The 24,826-nt window shown below is 37.4% G+C and overlaps 1 protein-coding gene across 4 annotated transcripts in view; it reads left to right on the top strand.

Annotated features, from left to right (window-relative positions):
* The window catches only part of ARHGEF12 (Rho guanine nucleotide exchange factor 12), a 153,422-nt gene that overhangs the window by 90,305 nt on the left and 38,291 nt on the right, over positions 1-24,826 (top strand). For 3 of the 4 annotated variants that reach the window (XM_045797989.2, XM_045797988.2, XM_045797987.2), the window contains 11 exons: positions 817-915; positions 1,537-1,586; positions 4,848-4,905; positions 7,453-7,631; positions 8,884-8,961; positions 9,156-9,275; positions 10,876-11,016; positions 15,715-15,789; positions 18,056-18,148; positions 20,404-20,514; positions 20,793-20,891. In XM_045797989.2, the coding sequence (XP_045653945.2) occupies positions 817-915; positions 1,537-1,586; positions 4,848-4,905; positions 7,453-7,631; positions 8,884-8,961; positions 9,156-9,275; positions 10,876-11,016; positions 15,715-15,789; positions 18,056-18,148; positions 20,404-20,514; positions 20,793-20,891 (1,103 nt within the window). The remainder of the gene's footprint in view (positions 1-816; positions 916-1,536; positions 1,587-4,847; positions 4,906-7,452; positions 7,632-8,883; positions 8,962-9,155; positions 9,276-10,875; positions 11,017-15,714; positions 15,790-18,055; positions 18,149-20,403; positions 20,515-20,792; positions 20,892-24,826) is intronic. The other variant, XM_045797990.2, reaches the window with a different exon arrangement.

Here is a 24,826-nt window from a genome sequence, read left to right as displayed (position 1 = left end):
GTTCAGGATCTTCAGATCTTGATCTATGATCAAACAGTCCTGGGTACTAATCAGGGTTCTGTGATGGGACATCCCTGTTCCTCTGGTTGTGGTCCTCTTTCTTTCACCTTGCCTTGACTACTTTTGTTTGCTGTTTGCTAGAAGAAAAATTCTCCTGTAGGAATCAGGTAAGTTGAAAGAAATGAATTGGTTGATCTCAAAGGTTCTTTCTTTATCTTTTCTACTTTTTTCTCTGTTCTGTTTATTTATTCTATGAGCCCAGGTCTTTCTTTGCTTTGAACTTGTTCTTTCTCCCTTTTGGGAGGAGAGCTGCCGTGCTCTGCAAGCACCACCTTTCTTTACGTAGTCTATTTTTCTGAGAGCAAGATTGGATTTCTCTGGGGTTTACCATGGGATGCTTCTAGCCTGATGTCCCAAAATGTTTGATTTTCTTGGGTTTAAACACCAATTAGGGCACCAAAAACACAGGGCAGTGGGGAGGATTTCATGTTACAAAGAAATAGCAGAGAGGTGAATAGGCCTTCCTTCTGTCTCGTCTCTAATACTTCATCTTTTCCACTTTGCCGTAGCTGTTTTTAATCTCGGAGCAATTCCACTCTGCCTCTCCAGTGAGAAACCAATACATATGACTCTCTGTGATGTTCTCGTGTTTGTTTTGTTTACGGGGTTAGTACTCTGGTTTGTGATCCGGGTTTCACGTGCCGTCTTGTGTCTCTCCAGATAGAATATAGTTCATTGCAGTTCGTTACTAATACATGATTATGTCTTTTTCTCTCCCATTTTCTCTTCTCTCTTTACCCTGTGGTTCTTGTGCAGGTCTTGTTCAGCGTTGCGTGATCATCCAGAAGGATGACAATGGATTTGGGCTGACGGTCAGTGGAGACAATCCAGTCTTCGTACAGTCTGTCAAAGAAGGCAAGGCATTTTTTAAAACAGTCTTGTCATTTGGGAGCAAACAGAGTAAGAAGAAAAAAGCCTAATGTCTATTGACCAGAATAAAATAATCACATACTGCAGGTCATATGGCCTGTTGTGTTAGATTGGTCTTTAGTGTCCTAGTTATAGGCATGAATTCACCCCAGTGGATTTTCTTTGTACGTACTAGAAAGAAAACAGTTTTACATAGTTTTAGAAACTGTATGACTCCTTGTTCATAGTTGCTTTCTACATCATCACTTAGAGAAGTTTGTGGAATTTTATTTCTTCATGACACCAAGATATTTGGTAGACCAGATTAAAGAAATGGTTATATGCTCCAAAACATCCACTTTTCCCAAAATGATAATAATAATATGTTCTATTACCATATATTGAATGCTGTAATTTGAGGTAGGTATTTTTTTTTTTTATCCCCATTGTACAGGTGATACTAAGGCTTAGAGTGGAAAAAAAAAACATAAAATCAATCCATGGTCACACAGCTAGTGAGTGGCAGAGGCACATGTTTTTAACCATTTGGTTATTCTGCCTCTCTTTCAAGAAAATTACCAGTACATGCAAATGAATTACATTTCAAGTAAATAATTTCTCTTACAGATGGAGCAGCCATGCGGGCTGGGGTACAGACAGGTGATCGAATCATCAAGGTAAGGAAAAGACTATTATGGAATTTATGGTAGATTTAAAAACAGCATATATTAACCATATTTGATTTTTTTCACTTGGATTTTTATAAAAAACAGTGCATTATATATGATATCTTTGTTGATCATAAAAAAACATTTCATTTAAAATTAATATTACTCTTTACTGAAGGGCATAATAAAAGGCGTGAATAAGTGAAGTCATGTGTGTTCTTAGATAGGGAAGTAACTCACTTTGATGAAGATCATCTCTCTCCAAACCAATCTGTTAATAAGAAATTCTCATAAAAATATATTAATGTGACAGGGGAGATGTGTCATTTGTCAAACTGATGAGTCTTCCAAATGAATTTTATAGAAGTATAAGAATAGCTTAAAAAAAAAAGTGTTATGTATATGGGTATTGTGCAAGATGAGATGGGAGGGATTAATTCAAAACAAGTTGCTCTAGTCTAGATATAGGCCTATCAGTCCAGAAACAGGCCTTGAATTCTGACCAGTATGAGAAGAGTGGATTGGTTAGTCATTACTCTTGAGACGATTGAGTGATTTGAATACTTAAAAAATCAAATTATTATACAGGAAAAGGCACGATGAATATATTTACAAACAACTATCTGGAAAAAAGTATTTGAAACTTACTACAGAGTAGAATACTTTACTTGTAAAGAGCACTTTTAAATTCCTAAGAGAAAAATAAATAAATAGCCTAATAGAAAAAAGGGCAAAGAATTTTATCAAGCAGTAAAGTAATTGAAGTAAATACTATCTTAAGGAGGCTATGTCTCACCTCACTAATAACAAAGAAGTAGACATTAAAATGATAGGTGACGGGGTGCCTGGGTGGTGCAGTCGTTAAGCATCTGCCTTCGGCTCAGGGCGTGATCCCGGTGTTATGGGATCGAGCCCCACATCAGGCTCCTCTGCTATGAGCCTGCTTCTTCCTCTCCCACTCCCCCTGCTTGTGTTCCCTCTCTCACTGGCTGTCTCTATCTCTGTCAAATAAATAAATAAAAATTTTTTAAAAAAATAAATAAAATAAAATGATAGGTGAAGGGGGCCTGGGTGGCTCAGTTGGTAAAGCATCTGACTCTTTTGATTTTGGTTCAGGTCATGATCTCCGGGTTGTGAGATTGAGCCCCGCTTTGGGCTCTGCACTGGGCATGGATCCTGCTTAAGATTCTCTCTCTCCCTCTTCTTCTCTTCCCCTTTTCTCTCTCCCTCTCTAAAAAATAAAATAAAGGGGCACCTGGGTGGCTCAGTCGTTAAGCATCTTCCTTTGGCCCAGGGCGTGATCCCGGAGTCCTGGGATCGAGCCCCACATTGGGCTCCCTGCTCCACTGGGAAGCCTGCTTCTTCCTCTCCCACTCCCCCTGCTTGTGTTCCCTCTCTTGCTGGCTGTCTCTCTCTCTGTCAAATAAATAAATAAAATCCTAAAAAAAAATAAAAATAAAATAATAGGTGAAACTATATTTGTTGTCAGAAATGTTGAACATTATTGATAATGTACCTTTGACATAGTTTAGGTATGGTAAAATGGCTGCTCTCCTAAACTTGTGAGTATAAATTGGATGGAATCTATTTGGATGTAAATTTGTGAATATGTATCTAAAATTACACACTTTTTTTTAAGAGACAGAGAGAGAGCAGGGGAGGGGCAGAGTGAGAGGGAGAGAAAGAATATCTTGACCAGGCTCCACATCCAGCGTAGAGCCCGATGCAGGGCCGGATCTCATTACCTTGAGATCATGGCCTGAGCTGAAACCAAGAGTCAGATGCTTAACTGACTGAGCCACCCAGGTGCCCCCAGAATTATACTTTTAAAAAGTATATAACCTTTGGGGCGCCTGGGTGGCACAGCGGTTAGGCGTCTGCCTTCAGCTCAGGGCGTGATCCCGGCGTTATGGGATCGAGCCCCACATCAGGCTCCTCCGCTATGAGCCTGCTTCTTCCTCTCCCACTCCCCCTGCTTGTGTTCCCTCTCTCGCTGGCTGTCTCTATCTCCGTCGGATAAATAAATAAAATCTTTAAAAAAAAAAAAAGTATATAACCTTTGACCAGCAACTTTGCTTTTAGGAACTTACTATGGAAGTAAGTGTACAAATGTGAAGTGATTTATGTACAGGAAATTCATTTCAGCTTTATCATATTGAAAATTTGTAGGGGCGCCTGGGTGGCACAGTTGGTTCAGCGTCCGACTCTTGGTTTTGGCTCAAGTCATGATCTCAGTGTCATGGGATCGAGCCCAACTGGGCCCCGTGCTCAGTGTGGAGTCTGCTTAAAAAGATTCTCTCTCCCTCTTCCTCTGCCGCTACCCTCTGCACTCACTCACTCTCTGTCTCTCAAATAAATAAATAAATCTTTTTAAAATATTGTAGACCGTGCAAACGTGCATAAATGGAGGGCTAGGGAAAGAAATTACATTTCATCTACAGCTGTTAAAAAGAAAGGATTAGGTCTATGTGTATCTATATTGAAAAATAACCACATACAACAAAAAGTATTTATTGGCAGAAAAAAAGGCAGTTATGATGTATATATGTGTGTGTCTGTTTCTGATGTGTATATGCTAGAATAGTGTCTCAGAGATTAAACTTCATGTGTAACAGTGATCATCTCTGATGGGTGTGATTAGTATACTTTCACTGCTGTTTTAGACACTGATATATTTGAATTTGTAAAAATTAGTATTACTTGCACCAAGAAAAATAACATTAGTTCCATGTTTGATATTTTTTTGTAATTTGGTTTAGTGGAGACTTTGGATAACATTTCCTACAATTAGCCTATTTGAAAATTAATTTCCTTTGTAAAGATTAGGTCATGGTGGGAAAACTTAAAGTAAGTTGTGTATTGTGGAAATATTGTGAATTGTGAAAATATTGCTTTTTTTTATCTTTTAAAAAATTAGTATGATTTTGACAAATCGGTGAATTTGCAAAGAGGTCTTTTTTTGTTTGCAAGAGCCCTTCACTGTGAACGACTCGTAAAACCTGTTGCATGGTATGTTTTGTCATTTTTCATGGGAACTTTTGATGTCCTTTAAATCAAGGCCTTGTTTTGTATTCAAGTTCATTTTGTTGCTGAGTATACATTATAGAATAGTGATAAAAGTGAATATTGAACCAAATATATACATATTTTAATATAGTTCTGCATATTATATTATATTATAATTCATTGTATTATGTATAATAATTCCTAACGTCAATATATTCAGTCTCAGTGGAATGTATCTGACATGCTGTTTTCATTTTCTTACAGGTGAATGGAACTCTGGTGACTCATTCAAACCATTTGGAAGTGGTGAAGCTAATCAAATGTAGGTGAATGTTATTCTCCGTTTTCATTGGTTTCTGAATCCCTTAAAGCAAGGTTAGAAAACATTTATGTCATAAGCCAGATAGTAAATATTTTAGGATTTGTGGGCCTTATGGTCTGCTACTCTATTTTCTCTTTGTAACGCAAAAGCAGCCATCATCAGTATGTAAATGAGTGGGTGTGGTTGTATTTCAGTAAAACTTTATTTTATCAACACAGTCTGTGGGCCAGATTTAGCCTCTTGGCTGAAGTTTGCTTTAACCCTGTATTAAAGGAAGTCTGAGGTGAAAATTGATAATTTACTGTCTTTTGTCCACTTCATATACGTGGTTGATCATAAAATCCTTGTCACTCTTGGTAATATAGAAAGCATATATTTGAAAGAAATACGTGAGTCATCTGAGGGGGAAGAGATTGAGAGTTCAGATGGAATGGCCCAGATGAAAAATGGAACTTTAAAAATCATCTAGCATAGTCATGTTTCCTCAGATAAGTAAATCATTACATAAAATCCAGGGTAGTGATCTCTTGGAAGTCTCCAGAATTAAGAATTTAGAATCTTCGGGGCACCTGGGTGGCACAGTCGTTAAGCGTCTGCCTTCAGCTCAGGGTGTGTTCCCAGAGTTCTGGGATCAAGTCCCACATCAGGCTCCTCCGCTAGGAGCCTGTTTCTTCCTCTCCCATTCCCCCTGCTTGTGTTCCCTCTCTCGCTGGCTGTCTCTCTCTGTCAAATAAATAAATAAATAAAATCTTTAAAAAAAAAAAAAAAAGAATTTAGAATCTTCTGTCTCAAACTCTTCCACAGTAGACTACAGATAAGAGATAGTTGTTTATGGCCAAGCAAAAATACTACTATTTTATTTAATCCTATTTCTGTTTCATAGAGTGGACATCTTTAGAATAAATTTAATAAACTGAGTTCCTTCTTGGCCATACTAAAACCTTCTTGTTTAACTAAAGCAACCCCTAAATCCTTTTTACCTTTTCATCAGACTACCAGGGCTCTCAGTGGTCCCTGTGATCATAGTTCTTCACTTTAGTACTTTTTAAAAAGAAATGGGACGATCAAAATTAGATCCCATTCTTGAATCATTTTGATTATTTATGTAATGAGATTGTGATTTATACATTTTTATGTGCTAATAAATATTATCGTTTATGATAATAAGTAAATACATGCCCGATAACTATTGCAGAGTGTAAAGAATAAAATTATTTCTTTAGCTTTTTAGGTTATATATTTTCCTCATTCCGGTGTAAATTTTACTTAAAAAAAGTAAAACCTAGCACTATAGCAGATAAGATGACTTATCTAATACTGAGAGCTGGCTAAAAATTTAAAGTAAGCATCAAACACCGTGAGCCTCCAGAACAGATCTAAATTTGCAGTGCCTCACACCTGTGGACTCCACTTGTATCGGTCCCTCCTGTCCTCCTCTGTAACGCACATTCTGGACATGATAAGAGGGATTTCAAATGAAAGCACTTTAAACATCGCTGAAGAAGAGAAGGGAAGAAATAGGAAGCTAGTGGAGGCAAGTAAAGTAAATAAATATATTTATTTATATATAAGTATATATATATTTACTTATACATGATAAGTAAATAAGCTATAATATGTGACTTTCTGACAGAGACAAATACGATTGACAAACCTTAAAAAGTGTATGTCCCTAAAATACTCCCGAATCAGCATTTGTGACCATTAAGTGTAAAAATAAATAAATAAATAAAGGCTTTTAGAACCTCAGACACTGAAATAATTGACAGTGAGTTCCATGGACAGTTAAATAGGGAGAAAAGTGTGAAATACATTTAGAAGTTCTACTGAAAAGTCTAAGAGGAAGATTTTGTCATTCAGAGGTCAGTTATCTAGATAAGTCATTGATTTGGAAAGTCTCCTTCTCGATGCTAGATAAATAACGAATGTCTGTGGCCAGGTCCCTCTGGTCAGGCTTGGTTTTGCTTTCTGTACTTTCTTCCTCCTGTAATATGCCTGGTGAACTTCTGTCTTCTCCACATTTTAAAAATAAAAACTCACTAATTTATTGCTGGTTCTTTTCCAGTTTTCGTGGGATATTTTTTTTTGTCTTACTCATTTTTTCAAGTTAATTTAAAATTGCATCATGATATTCCAGAAAATTAGTTAAGCCCTGACTAATTAGCATCATCTCAAAATATGATGATCTCTTAAATTTACATTAAAGAAATTAAGTGAACATAACCGTTAGTAGATGGTTGCTGTTAACTCACCCTTTCCTAAATTAAAAACAATTCTCGGGATTATAAATTTTATTTGCCTTTGTATAATATCTGATTTTAGGAATAGTAATTTGCTGTCTGAAAGTGGAATTGTTCTTTTAGATTTTTAAGGGCATCATAAAAAAGAAATGACAAGTTGGTTTCTTTTTCTGTGGAGCAATGGTTAGCAGATGATCAGACTTGCTCACATAACTGGATCTTACAGAACTGTCAAAGATGAAGTAGCGAAATGCTGTAAATAGGTTTTTGACAGTGTTATATTTCCTTCCTCTCTCCCTGCTGCAAGCTGGTTCCTATGTAGCTCTCACTGTTCAGGGACGCCCACCTGGGTCGCCCCAGATTCCACTCGCCGATTCTGAAGTAGAGCCATCAGTCATTGGACATATGTCTCCCATCATGACATCCCCTCATTCACCTGGAGCATCTGGGAACATGGAGAGAATTACTAGTCCTGTGCTCATGGGGGTAAGAGGGGGAAAACTTCTTTTAAATGCTTAGTTTGTAATGATGCCTTTGCTTTATATTAAGAGTTTTAAAGTATTGATCTGATAAATTTAAGTTCAAGATACTGGAAAATAGCTTTCTAATATAAAAAAAATTACATAATAATTTGAAATTATTACGGAATGTTGGGATAGCAGATTGAATTAAGAAATATTTAACAGCTGCCATATACAAAACAGGGTGCCATTCACAAAAATATAATTAAGATACCCTATGTTCGAGGTCCTTAGTTAAATTAGAATATATACTTTAAGAGGACAGAGTGTTGTTTGTTTGTTTATTGTTGTGTCCCCAGTGCCTGAAATATTGCTTGGCATGTAGTAGATACTTAAACCTTTGTTTTGTGTGAGATAGAATAAAGAGTATACGAATAATTATAATACCAAGGCAGAATGTAGACATTATGAGGGGGAAAATATTAAGTTGTGACAATTCAGAGGAGGGAGGAAGCATATCCAGTTGTAATAAGGAAGGACTTTATGGAAAACTATTATTTGAATCGAGTCTTGAAAAAACAGGAACACTTAAGGGGTGGCAATGGGGAGGAAAGGAGCCCAGGTAAAAAGAAGTAGAATAAACAGAGATGGAGCCAAGAAAGCACCAAGTATTGGGGGGAAGTTCTGGACTCTTGTTTGGCTGGTGCCTGTTAAGGATTTAAGCAGTAGGATATGAGGCTTGAAAATGTAAGACTATTTATTTTGAAAAATCACAACTACCACGCTAATTTACATGTAACTGGAGAGGCAATAAGAATCCATTAAAATTTCCTGGGCGGGGGGGGGGGAGCGCAGAGAGTGATGTGATTGTAGCAGGATTTGAGGAAGGCTAATTAGATCAAATATTACAGGGTTGTGAAACAAGAAGAGATGGTGGAGATGAGTTAGGGAGCTGTCTTAATATTTCAGGCAGGAAGTACTGGGAATTTGAGTCATGCATGGGGATTGACAGTACAGATCCAAAGGACGGAAAGTGTAAGATATTATTCTTGTACTTAAGGCAACTTCATTTCTCCAGCTCATATCAATATTTAATGTTTTCTTGAACCTAGTTTAGAAAAAGTGAAATAGAAGGGCTGAAATTTCCATGTAACCTTCCGACTTTGAGTGTCATGTCTCACAGCCTGTCTTATAACCGCTCTTTATTTTAGCTTCACTTGCCGTGTATTGGTTGGTTGTTTGTTGTTGTTGGTTTTTTTTTTTTATCTCTCTTCTAGGAGGAAAACAATGTGGTTCATAACCAGAAAGTAGAAATTCTGAGAAAAATGTTACAGAAAGAACAGGAACGGCTACAGGTACTAAATTAGAAACGGGGCTGTTTACAGGCCAGTGAAAATGTGAGTGGGCCTGCGTTGAGCTGGTTATTTGTCGTGATGACAGTCAAGCAGTATTGTAACCAGTGCCATCCGCTATTTTATTAAGAGTGGACTTTTTCTATATTTTCTTGACATAAGTAATTAATTCTCAAAATATTTTTATAACTTTTCAGTTATTGCAGGAAGATTACAACCGAACACCTGCCCAAAGATTGCTAAAAGAGATCCAAGAGGCCAAGAAACACATTCCTCAGCTGCAAGAGCAGTTATCCAAAGCCACGGGCTCTGCTCAGGTAGCATCACTATTAAAAGTGCTACCCAACTTTTTGCAGGAGATTTTTCTTCTGGGAATGTGTTAGAGAATATCGCAGTTGCCTTTTTTAAAAGTTATTTTTTCTGGCATAGGCCAAGAGGATGTCCTGTATTGCATGTTACAGAAATAATAATTAGCTAAAAGAAATGTGGGCTTCTCATTCTTTGCTTGCTCATGATAATCATGTTTCTTTGTTCCATAATAGTTTTAAAAAGAATTGAGTGCTTTTGCTTTGATGTGACAAACTACTAAAATGTATTTAGATACATATGTTTACATTTCAAGGCTCATTCTCCCATTTTGAAAGAGAATGGCAGTAATGTTTTTAAGTAGGAACCTAAGATTTTGTAGAATGACATGCATTATGCTAAATACAGAACAAGCATTTTCTTGTTGATCTTCACAGCATCCCCCTCCCCCAGATTAGATACTACTGTTGTTTGCCCCCATTTTACATTTCACTTAGAGGAACTCAGAGTTTAAATCATCTGTCTGAGGTCATGTAGCTTAAAAGCAATGGAACTGGAATTTCGACCCAGTCTCATGAATTCAGAGCACTTTCATATTCTTAATGACTATATTTTTCACGGAAATTTTAAACTAGATTTAAACAGAACTCGTTACACAGGTGTAAGTTCTGGAGATGATGGTCTTATTAGAAACAGTAGCTCAACCAGATTTCTATTCTGTAATATTCAGGTTTGGGATATGAAAAGCTCTTTGTATCTCATTTTAAAGCAAAATGGACAGACATATTCCCGTACAATTTGAAATGAGTAAAAGCTGTTGATTTATTATGCTTCCTGAGTCTGTGAGTGAAAGCCACAGTTTCATAGAACTCAAAGGATTCTTTGAGATCATGTAGCCTCATCTGCTCGTTTTGAAGTCAAAAAAATCATGCGGTTGAGAAAATTAGGGCCTAAACAGGCTAAATGACTTAGCCAAGGTCACACAGCTGTACGGTCTCCTGACTTCCTGGTTCAGTGTACTTTCAGTTACACAGTATTTAGGTTTTTTCATTACTTTCAATCCCATTAGCTCTATGAGATTTTGAGTATTATGCCTCAGTAATGTTGACAGTTTTATGTTGTTATAATTACTGAGCGAAGACAACATTCTTATTCTGTTCAAACAATAAAAACATGGTTCCTGGTCTAAAAGCCTATATTATATTACAGCATTGTGTCCCAGAATTGGCAATTTATTGAGATTCTAAAGTGTTGGGAGGCAGTTAACCAGAAATTATAGTGTAATAATCTTTACTATAATAGGCAGGAAATATGAATTATATAATTTAACCAACTACTTTATCTGTTTGCTCTGTTCAGAAGTTTGAACTTTTTTTCTCCTTGCTAAAATATCACTTTCCCTGTCTTTAAGATCATGCCGTCTTAGAACCATAGATTTAGTAGTTATTTATGCTTTAAATTTTTAGAGGTTTAAGCATTCTTGATCACATCAAAGTGGCCAGCTTTTACAAGTCTTCCTTTAGATGACAGTGCAAGTCTGTTTCTTTATGCAGTCACTAACGAGTTTTTTTTATTGTGTTGGTGTGTGTGCGTGTGTCTAATCTGTTTTAGGATGGAGCTGCAGTTACATCCTCCAAGCCTTTAGGTGACGCACTGACAGTCAGTGAGGTGGAAGCTGATCCTAGTGATGGACTAAGCAGAATTGACTCTAGCAGTGGAGACGCTTCTCGGCCCAGTAGTGACAGCGCAGACGTACGTGTTCTGCACCTTGATCTCGTATTCTTCTTTACCGCTCCTTTCCATATTTGATTTTAAGTCACATGAATTAGAGGTGTTGTCTTATTACCCACCGTTTATCACCACCACCTTTAGTATAGCAGTTGGATGAGCAGAAATTCTGGACACTGTCGTATATAAGCTTTTAATTCTAGAGTTCACTTTTTCCCTTAGGTCCACGTTGCCAAATGTTTCTTTTGAGGAGGTGGAATTTCCCAGCAGGCCTCTTGTTTGTGGGTTGAGAAGTTAATAATGCTAGTGTTTTTTTTTTTTTTTTTACTGAACCAAGAGGCCAACTGTTGATATCTTTAAGAGCATGTTAATATTCCATTTGTGGTCAGAGTGACTCAGTCTTGAATCATGGGGCACTTTGCCATTACAAAGAGGAAAAGCCTTAGTCCTGTTAGATAGACTTGAGTTAATAGCCCTTGTTTAGTAACACTTTCCTGATTAACCCCCAAATTGCCAGGTGAAGATGGATATTTGTTAGGAAGATCCTAAGAAAACATTTCAAGTTAACTATGATGTACCACCGTAGTCGATGAGTACTTGCGAGCTAGGTTCACTGTTGCTTACTCAACAACTCTTTGTAAGTAGTATGCAGTGATAGGAATAATGACTTAAAAACAGACACCCTTTTTTAAAGTGTTGAGGACAATAGTCTAAACCAGTGTTTTGAAACTGTGGCTCACAGACTCAATTTAGTGCGTTAGGACTAGCATTAAAAAAAGAAAAGAATAGAATAGGAAATAATGCTTTGCAAAATGTAGATAAGGTAAGTGTTACGTCTTGTGACTTTTGTCAGATACACATGTACGTGCACGTGTGTGTTCGCATGCTGGTTGACAATATAAAATTTCTTATTGAAGGTCATGGTAATATAAAATTTGAAAGCCACTGGTTAAAGCCATCATTCAGGCCACCTTTGAGGCTTAGGCCCAATGACTCAGAACTTCATTCAAGGAAAATTTGAGGTTTTTGTTTTTGTTTTTGTTTTTGGAAAGATAATGCTAGCAGTCTTATGATTGGATGGGCTAAAGGTTTTAATGAGAATTTTCAATTTTGTCTCAAGAAAGAAACATTTATTGGGCATACATACCATATGCTGTAATGAGTGTTTTACGTTCCTTATTTTAGTTAATTCTCAAAACAGCTTTATGAAGTAGTACTATTGTTAACATAATTTTATGAAAGAAAAAACTGTGGCCAAAGGGAGTTAACTAATTTGCTCACTTACCCAGATAATAGGTGATCTGCCTACATCTAGCTCTAAAGTACCAGTACTCTAAATATAAACAAAGGTACTGAGGAGTAGAAATGCATAACATTTTGGGAGAGCATTGAAAATTTTACTGGTATATTAGGGTTATGGATGGAATGGCTGGCGTTTATCTTAGAAACAAAGGCTTGAGTTCAGGTTGTAAAAGGCTTCACGTTGTTCTAGCAGCACTGTTTTTAGGAATCCTTCTTGCATTCTCCTTTTAGACTTAGTGCTGCTTCTCCTCTCTGTTTTCGTCTCTACCATTAGATAGTTTCTTAAGAGGACAGGGAAAGTCTTATTTGACTTTATGTCTCCAAAGCCTGACAGATCCTACAATTAGGAATTCACAACAAATGGCACAAAAGAAAAATTGGAATTTTATTGTGTATTCAGAGGAATGTCACAATAAAATGTGTGGCTTAGAAATATAACTTTATGAAACCGAGAGTGAATTGGCAAGTATAGAAATAGGCATTCCAGTGACTTGAGACTGTTTGAGATGTGATTGGTGTTTAATAAGTATTTGAATGAACAACAGAATGAATGAGAGTTTGGGCTTTATCTTGCATGCAGGGGAGAGGTGCAATCAGAAACATGTCAGTGTGGGGGCACCTGGGTGGCGCAGTCGTTAAGCGTCTGCCTTCGGCTCAGGGCATGATCCCAGCGTTCTGGGATCGAGCCCCACGTCAGGCTCTTCCGCTGGGAGCCTGCTTCTTCCTCTCCCACTCCCCCTGCTTGTGTTCTCTCTCTCGCTGGCTGTCTCTGTCAAATAAATAAATAAAATCTTAAAAAAAAAAAAATACCAAACATGTCAGTGTGAATGTGAATTAGCATAAAGAGACAGGGAGATCTGTCTCGGCTTCCTTAACAAATGTGCACTGAGTGGCTAATAAATAGTTAACATTTATTGACCACCTCCTTTGTGTCCGCACTTGTGCCTCATGCTGTACAGATACTCTTTTAAATTCTCCCAATAATATCAAAGAAGCACCATGGCCATTTTATAGATGAGGAAACTGAAGCCAGGTAAATAATAAAAGGATGTTGTGAAAATCCAGGTGAGAGATGATATAGTGCAGACTAGGATAGTCACGGAACGCATAACAAACTAGTTTAATGCCTACAAGCGTCTCTTTGAAGCTGAAGATGTGCTCCATGTTTATTCCATGGGTACTGTATTGAGGCTGTTGGAACCAATCAGTCTTCCTGTCTTTTCAATCAGTGCCTTTAATTTTTTCCCCATTGTCTGCTCACTTTTATAAAATAATCTTCTTGTAGTGTTTGTGATATCATTATTATTGTAAAGCTCCCTGCGTATGGTCACCTCGGAGAAGGCTTTGAAGCATACCCACACACCCTATTCTCACAACAGAAGCTGGTTCATCACAGTCATCCTCTAAAATCCAGAGCATCTGCCTCTCTGATCATTATGATTTTGTGCCTGTTGTTTTAAAAACTTATTGTGGGAACATTTTAAACCTATTCAAAAATAGAGACTAGCATCAGCACAACGATCCCTTCTATGTACCTGATCACCCAGCCTCAGAAGTCATCAACAAATGCTCAGACTTGTTTTGGCTGTGTCCCCCATTCTTCACACCCTCCAAATCCTAGAGTATTTTCAAGTAAATCCAAGAGATTATTTCATTAATCTGTGTCTTTAAGAGAAAAGAAGACTTTTTCAAAAATACAGCCATAATAGCATTATCATAAAATCAAATTTCTTAATATGCAATTTGATTACCCTAATTGTCTCATAATGATCTTTCTGCAGTTGGTTTATCTGAGTCCAGATCTAGTCAAGGGCTTCAGTCTTTGGTTCATAAGTCTTTTAATTTGTTACCTCCTCTTTTTTTTGTTTCTTGCTATTTTTTTATGACAGAAACTGGGTCATGTGCCCAGTAAAACAAACTCACATTTTAATTGTATTTTCATGATGTCGTTTAATGTGTTCATCTCTATATATTTCCTGAAAGCTATTAGTGAGATCTAGACTCTTGATCAGATTAGGAGCTGTTGTTTGGCAAGAACAGTTCATGGGTGGGACTGTGTACATCCTGTTACATCACATCAGGAGGTGAATGTCTGGTTGTCTTTCTGTGACTGTAGGTTTGTTTAAGGTGTTCAGATGATGTCAGCATGGTTCCTTCATAATCAATTTTTCCATTAAGCTTTTATGTAATGTTCTTACCATTGATGATCAAAATGCCTGCATCCATTATTTAATTAGTGGTTTCAAAAGGATGATACTATAATTTTGTCATTCCTTTTGTACTCACTAGTGGAATTATTTTACAAAGAATTATCTCTTACTAGCTTTTAGGTTACCTTAAAATATAGCTTATATAGGAAATGCAGGATAAATACTTGATTCTTATCCCTCTATGTATCTGTTTCCAGAGGAGTCAGTTCCCTAACAAAATCTAATGGTCACTAATGTGGCGGGGGGTGTGCGCATGTGCATATGTGTGTAATATTTTGAATTCGTAGACTTTAACATATTTGCTTATTGTGTTTTAGTCCATTGCAGTCATTACTTTTTGTTGTTGCTGAAACTGTCCCTCTTTTGGGCAGTGGGAGCTCCCTTGAGTTGTCTTCAGTATTCTTTTAACATGCCTGCCCGGTAACTTGGGTAACTTTCTCACTTTTTGGTGTGACAAGAGTATTCTAGCTTTATCTTTTATGTCTCTTGCCCCAGACCCAAAGTCCTCCATTTCTCCAGGGTGGGGTTTGTATTTGAAGCTTTATCTAGTGCTGTCTTGGTATATGTATAAATAGCATGCATCTTCCCTATTGGCGTTCTCACAGAAATCTCTCATACCTCATTTTCAGCTGCTCTGCAGAATGGCTCCTTTGCTTTGGGATATTCCTCATCCTCCAGAATTGAAGTTCTGTACATCATATTGTTTCTGGTTTATATTAGGACATCCCAAACATACCACGTAAATTTTATAAGAATCCGCAGATCACTTTCACATGATACAGAAACATAGACAGAAGCTTAATTTTATTCATATAAATAGTCCAGAATGCTTTTAACTTGCATAGAAAAAAGAGCTGGGGGCTAAGGGGGTTAGAAGAGGTGAATAAAGACAGGGTTTGACTTGACATTGAGTTTGAGGAACGTAATACATCTAGTTAGGGTTACTTGGTAGAAGTTAGCCCTCAGGCCTAGAGATGAAGTACAACTGTTCTCTTAGTGTAATGCTGTTTATCAACGTAAAACTAAAACAGCTGAGAGAAGAAGTGTCTTGCCAAAGTCAGGGAAACAAATAGTAGAGCCAGGTATCGTATGAAAGATATTTAGTGGTTTCAAATACAAATGTGAAATTCAGAACCTTATTTTTTCACCCTGTTTTTCCTTATCCCTTTTTGGTGAACCTATTGAAATGAACTGAATGTCTTTTTTTTAGAGTCCCAAGAGTGCCCTGAAAGAGAGGATTTATCTAGAGGAAAACGCAGAGAAAAGCGAAGTGATTCAGGACACTGTGAGTATGAAATCCATGAAATGGTAGTGCTTTCTTTAGCTTTCCTTCTACTTCAGTGACAGATACACCTGAGAAACGTGGATGGGGTGGGGGTGCAGGTTGGGAGAGAAAAAGCTTAAACTTATTAATAAAGATTTGATAAATAGAGAGCTACTCCATGATAATTGGTTGGCGTCATTAGGTGGTTTAATGTTATTTTAATTATTGTAGTAAAATACACATCACATAAAATTTACCATTTTAGTAATTTTTAAGTACAGAGTTCATTGTCAGTAAGTTATATTGTCACTCTTGTACAGCCATCACCATATCTGGCTCTAGAACTTTTTCCTCTTCCCCAACTCAAACTCAGTACCCATTCAACCCTGCCTCCCCATTATCCTCAGCACTGAGTGACCACCATTTTACTCTGAATTTGACTACTTTGGGGACCTTACATGAGAAGCATCATATGTGTTTGTCCTTTTGTGACTGACTTGTTTCACTTAGCATTATGTCCTCAGGGTTCACCCATGTCATAGCATGTTTCAGAATTTCCTTCCTTTTCAAGGCTGAATAATAATCCATCGTATGTATAGACCACGTTTTGCTTATCCACTCATCTGTCAGTGAACACTTGGGTTGTCTCCACATTTTGGCCATTGTGAATAATGCCACTATGACCGTGGGCATACAAATATCTGTTTAGGTGCTTTCTTTTAGTTCTTTTGGGTATTTATTCAGAAGTGGAATTGCTGGGTTTTGCATATTCTGAAGTGAATACTTTTTGGCGTTCTGATTTTGTTTTTTAATTAGATTTGTATCAAGTTTTATGGTAAAGGATTTAACAGCATATTGTGACCCATCAGTTATTAGCAACATAAGGACTATTGAAAAATCAGAGACACTGAAACAGCTATAAAATCAAAAGTTATCTGACACCACTCTAAACATATTTCTCTTGTTTTACCATTTTTTAAAAAAATGACTAAAGCCTTGGGGTTCAAAAAACAAATATTAAAAAACGCAGAATCAAGTTTAGAAGATGCAGATATAGAGATCTGTGCCACACCTAAGGAGGGGAGACGACAGCTACAGAGTATTTTGTTTATAACTGGATCCATGGGCATAGCTTCGGCTCTAACTACTATACAGACGACCCCCAAATCAGGATAGCCCCACATCCTGCATGTTCAGCTGCTGTCAGGTTTGAGTCAAACATATTCTTTCCCCGATCTCCCCAAATTTGTATTCCTCTTCATACTGCATGGCCTTAGATTTTAGTATTTATGGTCTTCAACCCTCCCATATTTTTTACATTATATGTTAATGCCCTTACTCTGCCTTTTTCATGCTAAATTCAGCTTTGTGAGTGAGCTGACAAATGGATGAGCTATTGCATGGGAGGGAGATCTGCCAGCCTACAATTTATGTTTGCAATTTTAGTTCTTTGTTTCTATACAAAATGATTTTAATTTTGTGTGATTACTTGAAAATTTCGTTGCATTATGCCAGTGATTTTCAACCAGGAGTGATTTTGTCCCTCAGGGAACGTTTGGCAGTGTATGGAAACATTTTTGATTGTCATGACTGGGAGGCTGCCGCTGGCATGGAGTGGGTGGGTAGAGGCCCAGGATGCTGCCCGACATCGTACAATGCACAGGACAGCCCCCACAACAAAGAATTATCCGGCCCCAAATGTCAGCAGCGCCAGGATTGAAAAACCCTGCATTATGCACTTATGAAAATGAATTGAAAATGAAAAAACAGCGTTCAGGAACAGCTTTCAATTATGCGATGTTAATAGAAGTCTTTGTATTAACCTCTCTCCTCACTTCGTCTTACCATTTCCACTCTCGTTTTTCCTTTGTCCTGTGGTCTTCATTCACTTTTCCTACTCTAGCCCTTTAGAATTGTAATTATTTACGTAAGCCAACTTTCTGCCTGTGACAAGGTCTATATGAAATGAATGGAGTACACACACACAGTGATTAGAATCAGATATCCAAGAGTGTAGTGAGCAAAAGGTGTTAATTATTTCCAGAGGAAGTGTTTTTTTTTCTCTCTCTCTCCAAGAAACAGTCCATACTGTTGTGGTTTTCTTTGCTAAAGTGATTCATTGCCTTGAAAATTTGAGAACCACTTCTTTGAAAATAAAGCACTTAAAGAAAATAAATAAAACGAAATCAGTTTTAGTGAACCGTTTCTTTTTGATGATTTGGCTTCATTCTTTCCCTGATTTGACCAACAGATAATTTTTCTGTTCCTTTTCTCTAAATGTTACCAGGATACTCAGTCACTCATCGGGAGTCCCTCTCCCCGTATAGCACCTCATATTATTGGAGCAGAGGATGATGATTTCGGTACTGAACATGAACAGGTGATGACATTTTTCTCTAAAACACGAATTATTAATTCTTTGACATTTTTGATTTGTTGTGAAAATGAATGCTTTTTGAAGATTGGAATTCTGTTTGTGAAGATTTAAGGTTGTGTCTTAGAACTAAGATTAATTGTTTAATTACTTGGATTGTTTATTTTAACTTTTACCAGTAGAAATGACTTTGCTTTTAAAGGTGATAAGGACTGATTGAATTACACTTAAGTATTTCATTTTGGGAGAGGGGGATGTAATTTTAAATATATATTCTTCTGATTTAAAATTCCAGTTGTTTATTGATGGTGTTTAGGAATATGACTGGCTTGATTCTTGTCCTTGTGTCCCACGGTCTTGCTAATAATCTCATATGCTACTTCTAGGAGCTTTTTAAAATAACTTTTTGGGATTTTCTACATAGATAACCATATTTATTTCCTTGTTTACTTATTTGTTTCCAATCTGTTTATCTTTTGTTTCTTGTTCTTACCTTTATTGCCCTGGTTAAGACTTCCGCTGTGAGATAGAATTGGAGTGGTGAGACAGGATATTCTTGCCTTATTCCTGACCTTGGGGAGAAAGATATTTAGTCTTTCATCATTAAATGAGGTGTTAGCTATAGGTATTTTATAGGTGCTTTTTATTAGGTTATGGAAGTTTACTTCTGTTTCTGGTTGTTCAGAGTTTCCATATGAATGGATGTTGAACTTTGTTGAATGATTGAGATGATCATGTGAATTTTTTTTTTAATTTTTAATTTTTTAAAAAAGATTTATTTATTTATTTATTTATTAGAGAGAGAGAGAGGGAGCGCCAGCGAGAGAGGGAACACAGGCAGGGCGAGTGGGAGAGGAAGAAGCAGGCTTCCAGCGGAAGAGCCTGATGTGGGGCTCGATCCCAGGACTCTGGGATCACGCCCTGAGCCAAAGGCAGACGCTTAATGACTGAGCCACCCAGGCGCCCCATGAATTATTTTTTAAAAAATTTTATTTATTTATTTGTCAGAGGGAGAGAGAGAGTGAGAGGGCACAAGCAGGGGGAGTGGCAGGCAGAGAGAGAAGCAGGCTCCCTGCTGAGCAAGGAGCCCAGTGTGGGGCTCAATCCCAGAACCCTGGGATCATGACCTGAGCTGAAAGCTGAGCCACCCGGGCACCCCATGTGAGTTTTTTTTTTTTAAACATATTCTCTTAACATGGTAAATTACATTGATTGATATTAGCATGTTGAACCAGCTTTGCATTCCTGGGATAAACCACAGTTAGTCATAATGTATCTTCCTTTGTATATATTGTCAGATTCAATTTGCTATTATTTTGCTGATGATTTTTACATCAGTTTTTATGGGGGACTATTCGTTTGTCATTTTTTTTTTTATAGTATCTTTGGTTTTGATATTTGGGTAATGCTGGCTCTTTTCTTAAAGATTGTATTTACTTATTTATTTAGAAAGAGAGAGGGAGAGAGAGTTGGGGGGAGGGGCACAGGAAGAGGGAGAGAGAGCATCCCAAGCAGACTGCCCCCTGAGCCCAGGGCCCAACGCGGGGCTCGATCCCACAACCATGATATCATGACTTGAGCTGAAGTCAAGAGTCAGACACTTAACCAACTGAACCACCCGGGCGCCCCTATAGCTGGCCTCTTAAAATGACTTGAGAAGTGTTCCCTCCTCTTGTATTTTCTGAAGGAGATCATGAAGAATTGGTATTATTTGTTTAGATTAACTTTCTTCTCTATTTAGAGATGTGAGAAATTAAGTGGAAATTGTGATTCGAGGTTACTTTAGGTTTAACTAGTTTTTTGTGTTCAGTGTAGTTAGGGAGCATACAGTTCTTCTCAGAGTCGTCTTGCTTAAAATTATACATCTCCATTTTCATACCACCATTTCTGCGTTAGCTCAAAAGAAGACATCTATTTCATTAACAGGCAGAAAACCTCCCATTTCATTTTTAGAAGTGTTGTTAATGCTGTTTTTTGCATCCTGATATGTAGACATCTGAGCTCCTCGATCATCATCTTCTTCTAAACTTGCATTCTCCTAAGATAGTCTTTCTTCCAACCTGTTTCCAAGAGGTTATTAATTTTCAGGGGAAGAGATTCCATAAGCCCATGTGCTAATACATTCCAGTGAAATTTTTAAAATCTTGAATTTTTTTAGGGTAGGTCAAAGTAAAATTTGGATAGTTGTATTTAACTGAGTTTACCTTACATTTTGCACCAGTGTGGTGGAATTCTTGATGTATTGGTACTTCCTCTCCTAGATCAATGGGCAGTGCAGCTGTTTCCAGAGCATCGAGCTGCTGAAATCTCGCCCTGCTCACCTGGCTGTTTTCTTACACCACGTGGTCTCACAGTTTGACCCCGCGACGCTGGTAACGTGTTTGACCATTTAGCCAGTTCAGAGTTCTTACACTGATTCTTATACCATAAAACCTCTCACTTCTGCAAGATGCGTTTCTAAATATATCAGGATAGATGTAAGATAGTTAAAATGCAATGTATTTTTTTAAAACTTGGTTGCATGGTAATGATGACATTGCTTGTAGTGGCCTACTTGTTGGAAACTTTCCTACTTGCTGAAGATCTAGCAGATGACATTTTTCATGATTTCTCCCTTTTTCTCTCTTTCCCATTTCTTCCTCTACTACAGCTGTGTTATCTCTATTCAGACCTGTACAAGCAGACCAATTCCAAGGAGACTCGTCGTGTCTTCCTTGAGTTTCATCAGTTCTTCCTGGATCGATCTGCAGTAAGTTACCAATTAATATTATATAATCTTTGCTGTAGTATGTTGAGTTATTGGACTCCTACTTCCAGTCTTCCTTCCCCTGGTTTTGGATTTTATTTTTTTGGACTTTCTGATGTCTGTACTGTATCTCAGTTACTGATTACTCTTGACTGTTACTTTTATCATTTCTAAATGAGTTGTAGGCTATGAATTCTCACAGTAGGTGTTAGGGGGTACATATGTATATTGGAGTTAATACGGTGCATAATTAAGAGAGTGCAAAAGAGAACACAAATGATATGCATACATATGTATTAGGAGCCAAAGGATAATACTTGCATAATGAACTCCGGTTGGCCTCTTTGAAGTTCGGAGGCACAAGTTTAACTAAAAAGTGGTAGAAAGATCTTACATAAATGATAATAGTGTTTTATTTTACTAGTAGAAATCTTTATAAGGTCTTTAAACTAATGAGTTTTATTATTCTTAGCTGTGCCGTAGGGTAAGTAACAACCCTTAATGCTTCCTGGGTAATTGTGCTACTGCTCCCTGGGCCTTCCACAGGTTCACCTCTCTCTCTGATAACTGTTGCCCACCTTCCCTCTCCCGAAACCTCATCGCTTCCTCTCCTGTCCTTTCTCAGCGGAGGACCTTGCAGTTTCTGTGAGAAGTTTGAAGTACCTGCAGGAGAACTTCTGCCACAGATATCCCCTACCTTCATCATCCTATATGCTCTGGCCTTTCTCCTGAGGCCATGCAGAGCTTGCTTCTTTTCTCCAAGCCCTACTCTTCCCCTGTTCACCTGAGCTGTATTTCCTCCCACCTGCTCAACAATGGGATCCGAGCAGTTGTCGTCCTCTGTGGCCCTGTCAGTTTTCTATTTTCTACTGAATCATTCACATTAGCATGCAAACGTTATGAGTTTGCCTAAAGCAGACATACACAGAAACATTTTGGCTCCACCTCTCCCTCCAGCTCTTGCCCCATTTTTGTTGTTTTTCTTTACAAAGTTGCCTACACACCTCCACATGGTGGAATACACTTGCCTTCTCAGGGAGCCCATCCCTGACCAGCCTATGTGAAATTTTATCCCTCTCCCTTGCTGTCATCTTTCCTGTGTTATTGTTGTCCCTAGAACTTTTATTTTATTTATTTTGTCTCTGTCCCTGCTCTTCTGCCCTGAATGGAAAGCTCCCATGAGGGCAGATACTTTTGTTCTTTGCTGTTTCTCCAACACTGAATAGATCCTGGCACAGACTGATCACTCAGATATTTATTGAGTGAATTCATTAGGGTTGTGATTATACTGCCATTGTTTAAAATATTACACATCATACTTGTTAAGATAATTTACTTCCATGAAAAATGACAATATATTGAAATATATTCAAATTTTATATTCCTTTTTAAAAATTGAAGTTGACATTCAGTATTATATTAATTTCAGGTGTACAACATAGTAATTCTACAATTGCGTACATTACATAATGCTCACCACGGAAAGTGTAGTTACCACCTGTCACTATACAAAGTTATTACAGTATTATTGACTGTATTTCCTGTTTATACTTCTCATCCCCATAACTTATTTATTATTTTCCCTATAAGCTTTTAATTCCAGTTCATTTATATACAGTACTATATTAGTTTTAGGTGTACAGTATAGTGATTCAACAGTTCCATACATCACCCAGTGTTCATCACAAGTGCCCTCCTTCATCCCCATCACCTATTTAACACAGTCCCCACCCCACTCCTCTGGTAACCCTCAGTTCTCTCTAATTAAGAGTCTGTTTCTTGGTTTGTCTCTCTCTCTTTTTTCCCTTTGCTCATTTGTTTTATGAATGAAATCATTTGGTATTTGTCTTTCTTGGACTGACTTATTTCACTTAGCATAATACTCTCTAACTCCATCCATGTCATTGCAAATGGCAAGATTTCATTCTTTTTTATGGCTGAATAATTTCCATTGTCTATATATGCACTATCTTCTTTATCCATTCATCAGTCAGTGGACACTTGGGCTGCTTCCATATCTTGGCTATTGTACATAATGCTGCTATAAAAATAGGGGTGTGTGTATCCCTTTGAATTAGTGTTTTTGTATTCTTTGGGTAAATACCCAGTAGTGTGACTGCTGGATCATAGGGGAGCTCTATTTTTAACTTTTTAAAAAACCTCCATACTGTTTTCCAGAGTGGTTGCACCAGTTTGCATTCCCACCAACAGTGCACGAGCGTTCCTTTTTCTTCACATCCTTGTCAACACCTTTTGTTTCTTGTGTTGTTGATTTTAGCCATTCTGACAGGTGTCAGGTGATATCTCATTGTGGTTTTGATTTATATTTCCTTGATGGTAAGTGATGATGAGCATTGTTTCATGTGTCTGTTGGCCACCTGTATGTCTTCTTTGGAGAAATGTCTGTTCATGTCTTCTGCCCATTTTCAAATTAGAGTATTTGGTTTTTGGATGTTGAGTTTGTATATTTTGGATACTAATTCTTTATTGGATATATCCTTTGCAGATATCTTCTCCCGTTCCGTAGGTTGCCTTTTAGCTTTGTCATTTCCTTCGCTGTGCAGAAACTTTTTATTTTGATGTAGTCCCAGTAGTTTATTTTTGCTTTTGTTTTCCTTGCCTCCAGAAGCATATCTAGAAGAAGGTTGCTACAGCCAGGGTCAAAGAGGTTACTGCCTGTGTTCTCTTACAGTATTTTTATGGCTTCAGGTCTCACATTTAGATTTTTAAAATGGTTTGAATTTATTTTTGTGTATGTTGTAAAAAAGTGGTCCAGTTTCATTTTTTTGCATGCTGCTGCCCAGTTTTCTCAGTACCATTTATTGACGACACTGTCCTTTTCCCACTGGATATTCTTTCCTGCTTTGTCAAAGATCGGTTGACCATATAGTTGTGGATTTGTTTTTGTCTTTTTTTGTGTCAGAACCATATTGTTTTGATCACTACAACTTTGTTATATAACTTGAAGCCCCGAATGGTGATGCCTGCAGCTTTGCTTTTCTTTTTCTAGATTGCTTTAGCTATTCAGGGTCTTTTGTGGTTCCATACAAATTTTAGAATTGTTTGTTCTAGTTCTGTGAAAAATGCTGCTGGTATTTTGATTGGGATTGCGTTGAACATGTACTTCGCTTTGGGTAATAGAGACATTTTTACAATATTGTTCTTCTAATCTTTGAGCGTGGCATGTCTTCGCATTTCTTTGTGTCATCTTCAGTTTCTTTTATTAGTTTTCAGAGTACAGGTCTTTCACCTTTTAAGTTAGGTTTATTCCTAGGTATCTTATTATTTGTGGTGCAATTGTAAATGGGATTGTTTTCTTAATTTCTCTTTCTGCTGTTTCATTATTAGCGTATGGAAATGCAGCACATTTCTCTATGCTGATTTTGTATCTTGCGACTTTACTGAATTTGTTGATCAGTTCCAGCAGTTTTTTGGTGGAGTCTTTGGGTTTTCTATATATAGTATCATGTCATCTGCAAATAGTGAAAGTTTCACTTCTTCTTTACCAATTTGGATGCCCTTATTTCTTTTCATTGTCTGCTTTCTGTGGCTAGGACTGCAGTACTATGTTGAATAGAAGTGGTGAGAGTGGACATTCCTGTCCTGTTCCTGACCTTAGGGGAAAGGCTCTCAGTTTTTCCCCATTGAGTCTGATGTTAGCTGTGGGTTTTTCAAATATGGCCTTTATTATGTTGAGGTATGTTCCTTCAAGACCTACTTTGTGGAGGATTTTTATCACTAATGAATGTTGTACTCTGTGACTTATTTTATAATTGCACGCTTGTACCTCTTAATCCCCACCACTCATTTCACCTGTCTTCCACCCCATTTGCCCTCTGGCAGCCATCAGTCTACTCTGTGTTTATGAGTCCATTTCTATTCTTTTTGTGTGTTTGTTTGCTCATTGGTTTTCGTTTTTAGATTCCACATATAAGTGA

The sequence above is a fragment of the Ursus americanus genome, chromosome 16 (genome assembly GCF_024610735.1).
Source record: "Ursus americanus isolate L20-20 chromosome 16, mUrsAme1.1.p, whole genome shotgun sequence".
In the NCBI taxonomy this organism is placed as follows: Eukaryota; Metazoa; Chordata; class Mammalia; order Carnivora; family Ursidae; genus Ursus; species Ursus americanus.
Note: the sequence above shows the minus strand (reverse complement) of the source record. Positions and strands in the feature narration are given on the sequence as shown.